The 12,907-nt window shown below is 42.7% G+C and overlaps 1 protein-coding gene across 1 annotated transcript; it reads left to right on the top strand.

Moving 5' to 3' along the window:
• On the top strand, nucleotides 1–10,752 carry LOC135539301 (zinc finger protein 239-like). Its single transcript, XM_064965125.1, has 2 exons — nucleotides 1–1,261; nucleotides 8,111–10,752. Exons 1-2 carry the CDS (start codon nucleotides 934–936, stop codon nucleotides 8,902–8,904), a joined length of 1,122 nt encoding a protein of 373 aa, XP_064821197.1. The 5' UTR covers nucleotides 1–933; the 3' UTR covers nucleotides 8,905–10,752.
• Nucleotides 10,753–12,907: the final 2,155 nt, after the last annotated feature.

The raw sequence follows: 12,907 nt of genomic DNA, 5'->3' as shown, positions 1-12,907 counted from the left end.
TTCTTTCAGCAGCAGCAACAGTTAGTCAGACACCTCCGTAGCTTGCTAGACAAAATAGCCGAACCAATAAAGCTCTTCAGACGCGTTCGTGTGTATTAGACACTGTGTTTTAAACCCACTTCTGTAGTCTAGTTAGTTATCCGGTTTAATTTCATATTTACGGTGTTGTTGTTATTATTCAGCTAGCGGGTTGGTTAAGTTAGCATTAGCCTAGCTAGCTAATAGCCCCGACCATGGGGTCACTAAGCTCCACTCCACCTGCTAAATAATGAGTAGTTATTTATGATGCAAGGTGATTTGTAGATCAATCAGTCGCCTGCAGTGTTGAACCAGCCCAATACCAAACCAATCAGTTGGTTGTTCGATGAAATTAATCTTCAGACGTCATTGATGACGTGCTGCTGATAAAGTGATACAGGCATCAGCACACTGCTTTGAAGTTTACTGTTTAGCGATTTGGACGCATGCCTCGTAGCTCCGGTATCAAACGTAACATCCCTACCGAAAAGTTGACAAAACAAAAAGGAGCAAGCAGGTATGCTTTTCAAAAGTCATGCTTCCTACACTTTAACTTGTCTGAAAATTAAATAGACTTTTTACTCAACTGCGTTACCCACTCCAGTCAGCTGATGGCGGTCTGGGACTTTAAGGCGATGCTGCTGGTGTGACGTTTCATCTCGTGGACGGAACTCTTTTCAACAGCAGCAGCAACAACAGTTAGTCAGCCACCCACCTCGGTAGCTTGCTAGACAAAATAGCTGAACCAATATAGCTCTTTAGACGCTTTAGTGTATATTAGCCACTGTGTTTTACACCCACTTCTGTCGTCTAGTTAGTTATCCGCTTTAATTTCATATTTACGGTGTTGTTGTTATTAGTCAGTTAGCGGGCTGGTTAAGTTAGCATTAGCCTAGCTAGCTAACATCTCCGACCATGCGGTTACTAAGCTACTCCCCTGCTAAAGAAGAGCAGGATATCACAGTAAAACAAGAAGTAGAGGATGAGGCCGTTACTGTGAAAGAAGAAAAAGACACGTTCAGAGTGAAAGAGGAGGATGTTACAGTAAAAAGAGGGGAGGATGGAGTTTATGGATTGAAAAAGGAAGAGGGGGAGATGACCGTTACATCAAAAAAGGAGGAGGAGGAGGAGGAAACTGGATATGTGGGCCCGGTTTCCCAAACATATCTTAAGGCGTCCGACCGTTCCAACGCTGAATTTAGCCATAAGATGGTTTTGAGAAACCGTTCCCTGATGAACACTAGTAAGTACTGTCTTAAAAACAGAGGCACAAACTCTGCAGTTGTTGAACTGATGTTTGGTGTTAAATCATAAATGTGCAATTGCTACATCCATATTGTGACTTTAATTATTTATTTATAGCCATTGATTCTTGAAGAATATAACACATGCCTCATGAGCTTAGTTCAACTGTTGTACCCCATCAGATCCAAAAATAAGCTTTTTTTTACTCTTAATGTTTAGAAACAATGTAACAACTGCAGTTTGCTTGATTGTGTGGGTTTTTTAAACAACAAAATGGCTGCCCATAGGCTTGGTTTGGTAAACAGCTAAGGATTGGGGAAGGAGAAGTGTTACCACTCTCACATTCATAGAGAAAGCTATTGTAGCAACCGTAACCCAACACCCAGCGACCTCGTCAAGAAGTTAAGACATCTTGGCATAACATTTATAAGGTGTTGGCTTGACAGTCACTGGACCCAGGTTTGAGTTCAGCTCAGGGCTAACTCCTGAATTCACTACACTATGAATACAACGACTGGCCATCCATTATGTCAAAATTATTGTTTTTAAACAGATTGAGGCTATATAGTATATTCTATAATTGCCAGTGTAGATTTCCTGTGGGTGCAAATTATTAGAGCTGTTTAAGTCATTGTATAATATTCAGCCAATTTTTTTTTCATGCCATTACATTAAAGGCAAGACATACCTAGATTCAATTACATTCATGAATTGGTTTGAAACCTTTGTTTTAAACCTTCCTTAAAGTTGGTGCCTTGACGGATTTGTACAAAATGGTTTGTCATGAAACACACTTATTTAAATGTAACCTTTATTTAACTAGGCAAGTCAGTTACGAACAAAATCTTATTTACAATGACTGCCTACCCCGGACGATGCTGGGCCAATTGTGTGCCACCCTATGGGACTCCCAATCACGGTCGGTTGTGGTACAGCCTTGATTTGATCCAGGGTGTCTGTAGTGACACCTCGAGCACTGAGATGCAGTGTCCGCTGCGCCACTTGGGAGCCCCAAAATCATGTTCTAGTGTTGTCCCCAACTAAAATACATCTTGGTTACACAAGAGTCATCTGTAATTTCTACCAATCACCCCATGTGTTTTTATAAAATCTATATGTACAGAATGAAATGATGCTTTAAGCACGCTGTTTGATTAAATAAGACACAAGTGACTAGGAGGGAGCCAGTCATCAATATAACCTGACTAGGAGGGAGCCGGTCATCAATATAACCCGACTAGATGGTGCTGGTCATCAATATAACCTGACTTGGAGGGAGCCAGTCATCGAAATAACCATTTATTTATTTTGCAAGTCAGTTAAGAACACATTCTTATTTTCAATGACGGCTTAGGAACAGTGGGTTAACTGCCGTGTTCAGGGGCAGAATGACAGAATTGTCATGTCGGGGATTCGATCTTGCAACCTTTCGGTTACTAGTCCAGCGCACTAACCACTAGGCTACGCTTCCGCCCCAACTTAACCAGGAGAACCTCCGCTGCAGGAATTTGTAAATTCTGCAGTTCTGCTCCTGAAGTGTTCACTAATAGACTAATATACTTGTAATAGACTACAGCAGCAGTCAACAACCTTTTCCAGTTGGAGTGGCACATCTTGCGGGGTCAGGTCTGCGTGGTCTGCTAGGGGCCGTTTCATTTAGTATCCGTTTGGGTCGGCATGGGGAATGATTGTATGTCTTTAAAATCTCAATGTTCAAAGTTTAGAATCAATAATAGTCATAAAGTTATACTCCCTTTCAGTCGTTTTACCAAAGTTGACCGACTGAAAGGGAGTGTAACTTTATGACTTATTGGATTCTAAACTTTGAACATTGAGATTTTAAAGACATGATAGATCAGACGCAGAGGATATAAAGGAGTGAGATCTGTAGAAAGACCGAGTGGCTGTGGAATGTGCTGGGTGGATGGGAGGAGATCACAGGATTGCTATAAGGGAAGCGGATGGACATCTGTGAATTAGGCGAATGAGGAGTTGAGGTCAGGTCAGATCCCCTGAAGGGAGTTATAAGAGTTTAGTATCCTGTTACCCTTTTCCTGTCGAACCAGAATATGTAAGGATTGGAGAGGAGGAGTGTCCAAAGTATGGTATATATACTTGTGATGGTGAGAACATGTTTTTGTCTGAACTACGGCTGGAACGACCCTTTGTGAATATTTACATTTGGTTAAGCTTCTCTAGTGTCCGTGAGATATTTATAGATATTTATAGGGGCAGAATGACAGAATTGTCATGTCGGGGATTTGATCTTGCAACCTTTCGGTTACTAGTCCAGCGCACTAACCACTAGGCTACGCTGCCGCCCCAACTTAACCAGGAGAACCTCCGCTGCAGGAATTTGTAAATTCTGCAGTTCTGCTCCTGAAGTGTTCACTAATAGACTAATATACTTGTAATAGACTACAGCAGCAGTCAACAACCTTTTCCAGTTGGAGTGGCACATCTTGCGGGGTCAGGTCTGCGTGGTCTGCTAGGGGCCGTTTCATTTAGTATCCGTTTGGGTCGGCATGGGGAATGATTGTATGTCTTTAAAATCTCAATGTTCAAAGTTTAGAATCCAATAATAGTCATAAAGTTATACTCCCTTTCAGTCGTTTTACCAAAGTTGACCGACTGAAAGGGAGTGTAACTTTATGACTTATTGGATTCTAAACTTTGAACATTGAGATTTTAAAGACATGATAGATCAGACGCAGAGGATATAAAGGAGTGAGATCTGTAGAAAGACCGAGTGGCTGTGGAATGTGCTGGGTGGATGGGAGGAGATCACAGGATTGCTATAAGGGAAGCGGATGGACATCTGTGAATTAGGCGAATGAGGAGTTGAGGTCAGGTCAGATCCCCTGAAGGGAGTTATAAGAGTTTAGTATCCTGTTACCCTTTTCCTGTCGAACCAGAATATGTAAGGATTGGAGAGGAGGAGTGTCCAAAGTATGGTATATATACTTGTGATGGTGAGAACATGTTTTTGTCTGAACTACGGCTGGAACGACCCTTTGTGAATATTTACATTTGGTTAAGCTTCTCTAGTGTCCGTGAGATATTTACTCTGAAAAATTAGAACCTAACACTAGAGTTAGTGTTCCCTGAAGGAAGGAAACGAGGTACAACACCTGTTTGGCCTTACCCCTTCCTGTGTCGGAGAAGAGCGGTATTAAACTTAAGGAATAAATCAGAGCCTCACGCTCATCACCTGTAGAAGGCAGGGCTTCCAGCGATGTGTGAATTAAATAGTATGTTGCATCTCCTTCAGGGAACAGTAGTTATAGACATAACGTTACGCTTGTCATATGATGAACTTCAACTTAAATACTGGATCTTGCTGTTGGATAGTTTTTTTGTATTCTGAAATGCACTCGAACTATGTATCATTTAGTGGCTCCTTATAGTGCGCTTGGAAAACAGTTTTCATGGGAACAGAAATACTAAATCATTTCAGAGTTTGCTAAATCCAATGGTTTTTAACTGAGAGTCATCTTGTAATCCAAGATGGCGTAGCAGTAAGACGTGTTTGTTGTAAATGTTATGGTTTTTCCGTCTTTTTGTATAAATTGCAATATATTACAATCTCTTTTTCCATTTTTAAATATACCTTCCGGCAGCCCGCCTCACCCAATGTGATACAGATCTGCTATTTTTTTAGACCGTATACCTAGAACCTCCATCAGAAGCTAACCAGCTAATTAGCTACTAGCTGTTTAGTCATTGTTAGCCACTGCTAGCGGCCTTTATCTTTTTTAGCTCAGACACCAGCCGCTTTTAGCTTGTCAGTCTACACAGCGCGATATCATCCATGGGAATATCGGACTGTTTTTCTCCACTACATCACCATATTCCTGCCGTAAACTCTGGATCATTACACTGGATAATCGCAGCTATCTAGCTGCTACCGAGTGGCCCAGCCCTGAAGCTAGCCTTGAGCATCTTTTCAGAGAAGTCAGGAACCAATACACACACACAGTCAGTTAGGGAAGCAAAAGCTAGCTTTTTCAAACAGACATTTGCATCCTGTAGCTCTAACTTCAAAAAGTTTTGGGACACTGTAAATTCCATGGAGAATAAGAGCACCTCATCCCAGCTGCCCACTGCACTGAGGCTAGGAAACACTGTCACCACTGATAAATCCACGATAATTGAGAATTTCAATAAGCATTTCTCTACGGCTGGCCATGCTTTACTCCTGGCTACCCCAAACCCGGGCAACAGCTCCCCACCCCCCGCAGCTACTTGCCCAAACCTCCCCAGCTTCTCCTTCACCCAAATCCAGATAGCTGACGTTCTGAAAGTGTTGCAAAATAGGACCCGTACATATCAGCTGGGCTCGACAATCTGGACCCTCTCTTTCTCAAATTATCTGCCGCCATTGTGGCAACCCCTATTACTAATCTGTTCAACCTCTATCGTCATAGATTCCTAAAGATTGGAACACTTCTGCGGTCATCCCCCTCTTCAAAGGGGGTGGCACTCTAGACCTAAACTGTTACAGACCTATATCAATCTTGCCCTGCCTTTCTAAAGTATTCGAAAGCCAAGTTAACAAACAGATCACTGACCATTTTGTATCCCACAGTACATTCTCCGCTGTGCAATCCGGTTTCCGCGCTGGTCACGGGTGCACCTCAGCCACGCTCAAGGTCCTAAACGATATCATAACCGCCATCGATAAGAGACAATACTGTGCAGGCATCTTAATCAACCTGGCCAAGGCTTTCGACTCTTGTCAATTACCGTATTCTTATCGGCAGACTTAACAGCCTTGGTTTCTCAAATGACTGACTCGCCTGGTTCACCAACTACTTATCAGACAGAGTTCAGTGTGTCTAATCGGAGGGCCTGTTGACCGGATCTCTGGCAGTCTCTATGGGGTATTGCAGGGTTCAAATCTCTGGCCGACTCTTTTCTCTGTATATACCAACAATGTTGCTCTTGCTGCGGATGATTCCTTGATCCACCTTTACGCAGATGACACCATTCTGTATACATGTGGCCCTTTTTTGGGCATTGTTAACAAACATCCAAATGAGCTTTAATGCCATACAACACTCCTTCCGTGGCCCCCAACTGCTCTTAAACACTAGTTAAACTAAATGTATGCTCTTCAACCGATCGCTGCCCGTACCCACCCGTCCAGCATCACTACTCTGGACGGTTCTGACATAGAATATGTGGACAACTATAAATACCTAGGTGTCTGGTTAGACTCTCCTTCCAGACTCATGTTAATCATCTCCAATTAAAAAAAAAAAAAAAAAAAAAAAAAACGTCTTCCTATTTTGCAACAAATCCTCCTTCACTCACGCTGCCTAACATACCCTCATAAAACTGACTATCCTACCGATCCTTGACTTCGGTGATAGCCTCCATTATTTCAAAATAGCCTCCAGCACTCTATACAGCAAACTGGATGCAGTCTATCACAGTGCCATCCGTTTTGTCACCAAAGCCCGATATACCACCCACCAATGCGACCTGTATGCTCTCGTCAGCTGGCCCTCGCTACATATTCGTCTCCAAACCCACTGGCTCCAAGTCACTAATAAGTCTTTGCTAGGCCGCCTTAACTCAGCTCGCTGGTCACCATAGCAACACCCACCCATAGCACGTGCTCCAGGAAGTATATCTCACTGGTCATCCCCAAAGCCAACACCTACTTTGGCCGCCTTTCCTTCCAGTTCTCTGCTGCCAATGACTGTAACGAATTGCAAAAATCACTGAAGCTGGAGACTCTCCCTCACTAACTTTCAGCATCAGCTATCTGAGCAGTTTACCGATCAATGCAGCTGTATACAGCCCATCTGTAAATAGCCCATCCAACTGCCTACCTCATCCCCATGTTTTCATTTCTTTTTCTTTTTTTTGCACACCTGTGTTTCTACTTGCACATCATCATCTTCACATCCATCACTCCAGTGTTAATTTGTAATTACTTCACTACTATGGCCTATTTATTGCCTTACCTCCTTACTCCATTTGCACACACTGTATATAGACTTTTTATTGTGTTATTGACCGTACCTTTGTTTATCCCAAGTGTATGTAACTGTTGTTTTTTTGTCTCACTGCACTGCTTTATCTTGGCCAAGTCGCAGTTGTATATGAGAACTTGTTCTCGACTGGCCTACCTGGTTAAATAAAGATGAAATACAAAAAAATCTTAACTTTATTATTAGCATCACCCAAATGGATACTGTCTAACACAGTTCTTCAATAATTACACAATTCTTAATACTGTAGAAAACATTATATTATGCAGGACATTCAAATGAGCCATATAATTATAATCCACTGTAGTGTGAAATGTACTCATAAGCATTCTGGAAATGGAGGTTCCTCCCCTGAGTTTTCCCCCATTCAGAATACATTGTAAAAAGCAAAAATCTTTGCTCACCATTTTTGCTCCAGGCAGATATATTACATCCATAACTATCGGTTTCCTCATTAGCAGATATACTACATCCATAACTAGCGGTTTCCTCATTAGCAGGGAGGTGTTTCTGCAATCAAATTGTTTGTGCATTGCCCTGCAATTTTATTAAACACAGAAAGGGGCCTATATTGGAGACCAAAAGACGCCTGGCACACTGCTTAGAGTTTCAACAACATGACTAACTTATTTCTAGTCTACAATCATCAATGTTACTACTAATGTGAAAACAAGGCAAAATATGACTATTCTTGCTCATTTTAAGACAATTGTCAAATAATTTTAGCATTCATTACAGATGTCAATTGTTGTACAACATCATGGCTACTCTGTTGGCCACACCTTTCTTTTACAGTGGTTTTCTTCTGTTGTAGGCCTTTAATTATGACTTTGTTACTCACACAGGAGAGAGACGGTATTATCGTGGATCCTCTGGGGAGCCTCAACAACATCATGATGCTGAAGAGGCAGAGAAGAGTCTCTCCCGATCTCTTCCCATAGGGAACATAACTCACTGCTGCTCTGACATTGGGAAGAGATTCACCTCATCAGGCATTAAAATTCATCAGAGAATCCACACAGGAGAGAAACATAGCTGTGGTCAATGTTGGAAGAGATTTGCTACATCTGGCAATCTGACACGACACCAGAGAACACACACAGGAGAGAAACCTTATAGCTGTGGTCAATGTGGGAAGAGTTTTGGTCAATCTGGAGAGCTGACAGTGCACCAGAGAATACACACAGGAGAGAAACCTTATAGGTGTGATCAATGTGGGAAGAGTTTTGCGACATCTAACTGTCTGACAGTGCACCAGAGAATACACACAGGAGAGAAACCTTATAGCTGTGATCAATGTGGGAAGGGTTTTGCTTCATCTAACCATCTGACAGTGCACCAGAGAATACACACAGGAGAGAAACCTTACAGCTGTGGTCAATGTGGGAAGAGTTTTAGTCAATCTGGATTTCTGACAGTGCACCAGAGAATACACACAGGAGAGAAACCTTATAGCTGTGATCAATGTGGGAAGAGATTTGCTACATCTGGCTCTCTGACAGTACACCAGAGAACACACACAGGAGAGAAACCTTATAGCTGTGGTCAATGTGGGAAGACATTTGCTACATCTGGCAATCTGACTCAACACCAGAGAACACACACAGGAGAGAAATCTCATAGCTGTGACCAGAGATAATCTGATAAAGGATCTCTGATCAAATATTAGAAAATACATAAATGAAGGAGTTGTTTCATGATTTCAATGAATGCATGTCACAATGTAGAATGTTTTAACATTGTAGTAGGAGTATTGTCTCAATGTAGAAGCCTAAACGTTGATTTCACCATGCTATGGATATTAGCCTCGGGAAATCCAGGCGAAAAATCCTGGCTCTGAAATATAGGATATATTTGTTGTCTTTAGGGGGAAGGTGTTCCAGGCTTTGGTTCTTCCATTTATGTTTTGAGGTTGGACTTCAGCACATGTAGCTCATTAGCACTGATTGGTGTCACCTCGTTAGTCAGTATGTGTTACACCTGTGCTGGCTTGTCCATCTCGTTAGTGGGAAGGTGTTTTACCTGAGCTGGTCCAGGTTCTATTTAATAGTGTCTGGCCCAGTGCTCCAGTTGTCTTGATAGATGTGGAGAGTCAACCTTTAGTTGCTCCACCTTTTTGGTTTACTTCCTGTCTTTAAGTTTGTGGGTTTTTCTTTTGTTTACATCTTCTTGGGCAGATTTAGTGGGTCTCATGGTGGATGTCTTTCATGTCTCAGTTGTTGTTACTCGTCAACTTCCAGTGGACACCCCCATAGTGTCTTTCAGAGCCCCTCCTAAAAAACAAGCTAATATTTTGGGTTGGATATTGCATCCAATTAATATTTCAATCAATGGAATTTCCTTAATGTTCATTAGTCTTTCAGTTGTTAATCTACTGTTTGTTGTGTACAAATTACTTTTGTTTATTTTCATTTTGTTTTTTTCCTGTGAAGCCATTGCATCCATGTCTGAAATGTGCTATATAAATAAAACTTGATTTGATTTCAACAAACGAACCCAACGACTGACCAATCAACAGACTCTTGGTCCCACTTAGTATGAAAAACAATATCAATCCCACTTTTCCAGCCTGCTGAAGGAGTGGTAAACACCACCCCCGGCTCTACCAAGGGCTTGAGGTGGTCTCCCACAGCGTTGCTTATGTCATGCTCTGTCGCCTTGCTGTTCCATTTCTTGACTACCTGCAACACAGAAATAAACATATTTAGTCATATTATATAAAACATAAGTAATGAATATGGAGCGTCTATGGCCTCAGTTACACCTGGCACCTAAATGTGACTTCTGTCATTGATCACTCCAAACTGCATTAGGTTCAGATCTACCAGGATGGGCCTTTGACAGTCTGGACGCAGTCAGGCCACTGAATATAAATAAGCAACGTAAAGAGGTGGGGAGAAGTACATTCTACACAAATGACCTTCATAATAGCAAAGAACAAATGTGTGTGCCTGAGGGGAAATTAACTTTCATACAGCCAAAAGGGGTGAGAAATTACACCAATATCTGGACAATTGGCACTAATGTAAATAAACAGATGATGGAACATTTTCCCTTATGCTGATGTGATGAACCACTAAGGGGACATAAATATTTACCATCTAAACCATGTGTGACCTCTGGCTGTAGAAGTGTTCTTCCTAACCAGTCCCTCAACAGCTCTCTGACTGCGCTCCACCCTCACTGGGTCTTCAGAGGAGAGGAAGGCTGAGGAGGGATGGAAGGATGAATGGATCAGTCAGTCAATAAAGTGTAGAGCTATTTAGTAGTTCATTAAAGTAAATAAGGCTTTATGACTGCTGAATATGAACTATCAATCACTTAGATTGTGTATTTTCAGGTAGCTATACATCCCTGGGACTTCCCGAGCCCATTGAAGTTGACATTTAAAATGGTTACATTAGGGGTTAAGGTTAGGGATGTCCCAAGAATCCCAAATAGCATTGACCATTGTGCATTTCTATCCGATGTGAAATGGCTAGCTAGTTAGTGGGTGTGCACTAATAGCAATGTTTCGTGGGAGGCAGTTGTTGATGTGTGCAGAGGCCCAATTTTTCAGTTTTTGATTTGTTAAAAAAGTTTGAAATATCCAATAAATGTCGCTCCGCTTCATGATTGTGTCCCACTTGTTGTTGATTCTTCACAAAAAAATACAGTTTTATATCTTTATGTTTGAAGCCTGAAATGTGGAAAAAGGTCGCAAAGTTCAAGGGGGCCGAATACTTTCGCAAGGCACTGTACATATGAGATGAGTATGTAAACAAAGTGGCATAGTTAAAGTGGCTAGTGATACATGTATTACATAAAGATGCGGTAGATGATATAGAGTACAGTATATACATATACATATGAGATGAATAATGTAGGGTATGTAAACATTATATTAGGTAGCGTTGTTTAAAGTGGCTGGTGATATAGTTTACATCATTTCCCATCAATTCTCATTATTAAAGTGGCTGGAGTTGAGGAGTTGAGTCAGTGTGTTGGCAGCAGCCACTCAATGTTAGTGGTGGCTGTTTAACAGTCTGATGGCCTTGAGATAGAAGCTGTTTTTCAGTCTCTCTGTCCCAGCTTTGATGCACCTGTACTGACCTCGCCTTCTGGATGATAGCGGGGTGAACAGGCAGTGGCTCGCGTGGTTGTTGTCCTTGATGATCTTTATGGCCTTCCTGTAACATCGGGTGGTGTAGGTGTCCTGGAGGGCAGGTAGTTTGCCCCCGGTGATGCGGTGTGCAGACCTCACTACCCTCTGGAGAGCCTTACGGTTGTGGGCGGAGCAGTTGCCGTACCAGGCGGTGATACAGCCCGACTGGATGCTCTCGATTGTGCATCTGTAGAAGTTTGTGAGTGCTTTTGGTGACAAGCCGAATTTCTTCAGCCTCCTGAGGTTGAAGAGGCGCTGCTGCGCCTTCTTCACGATGCTGTGTGTGTGAGTGGACCAATTCAGTTTGTCTGTGATGTGTACGCCGGGGAACTTAAAACTTACTACCCTCTCCACTACTGTACCATCGATGTGGATAGGGGGGTGTTCCCTCTGCTGTTTCATGAAGTCCACAATCATCTCCTTAGTTTTGTTGACGTTGAGTGTGAGGTTATTTTCCTGACACCACACTCCGAGGGCCCTCACCTCCTCCCTGTAGGCCGTCTCGTCGTTGTTGGTAATCAAGCCTACCACTGTTGTGTCGTCCGCAAACTTGATGATTGAGTTGGAGGCGTGCGTGGCCACGCAGTCGTGGGTGAACAGCAAGTTCAGGAGAGGGCTCAGAACACACCCTTGTGGGGCCCCAGTGTTGAGGATCAGCGGGGTGGAGATGTTGTTGCCTACCCTCACCACCTGTTTGTATTCGGTCATGTTTCCGGTCACCTTGCCCTCATTAAAAGCAGTGGTTTGCGCTTTCAGTTCCATCAATCCACGGTTTCTGGTTTGGGAATGTTTTAATCGTTGCTATGGGAACAACATCTTCAACGCACGTTCTAATGAACTCGCACACCGAATCAGCGTTTCGTCAATGTTGTTGTCTGACGCAATACGAAACATATCCCAGTCCACGTGATGGAAGCAGTCTTGGAGTGTGGAATCAGATTGGTCGGACCAGCGTTGGACAGACCTCACCGTGGGAGCTTCTTGTTTTAGTTTCTGTCTGTAGGCAGGGATCAACAAAATGGAGTCGTGGTCAGCTTTTCCGAAAGGAGGGCGTTTGCAGGGCCTTATATGCTTCGCGGAAGTTAGAATAGCAATGATCCAAGGTTCTGCGCAATCGATATGCTGATACAATTTAGGGAGTCTTGTTTTCAGATTAGCCTTGTTAAAATCCCCAGCTTCAATGAATGCAGCCTCAGGATGTATGGATTCCAGTTTGCAAAGAGTCAAATAAAGTTCGTTCAGAGCCATCGATGTGTCTGCTTGGGGGGGAATATATACAGCTGTGATTATAGTCGAAGAGAATTCCCTTGGTAGATAATGCGGTCGACACTTGATTTTGAGGAATTCTAAATCAGGTGAACAGAAGGATTTGAGTCCCTGTATGTTTTTGTGATCACACTACGTCTCGTTAGCCATAAGGCATACGCCCCCGCCCCCTCTTCTTACCAGAAAGATGTTTGTTTCTGTTGGCGCGATGCGTGGAGAAACCAGCTGGCTG

Source organism: Oncorhynchus masou, unplaced genomic scaffold, assembly GCF_036934945.1.
Source record: "Oncorhynchus masou masou isolate Uvic2021 unplaced genomic scaffold, UVic_Omas_1.1 unplaced_scaffold_1862, whole genome shotgun sequence".
Lineage (NCBI taxonomy): Eukaryota > Metazoa > Chordata > Actinopteri > Salmoniformes > Salmonidae > Oncorhynchus > Oncorhynchus masou.
The sequence above is the reverse complement of the archived record's forward strand: the minus strand, read 5'-3'. Positions and strand labels throughout refer to the sequence as shown.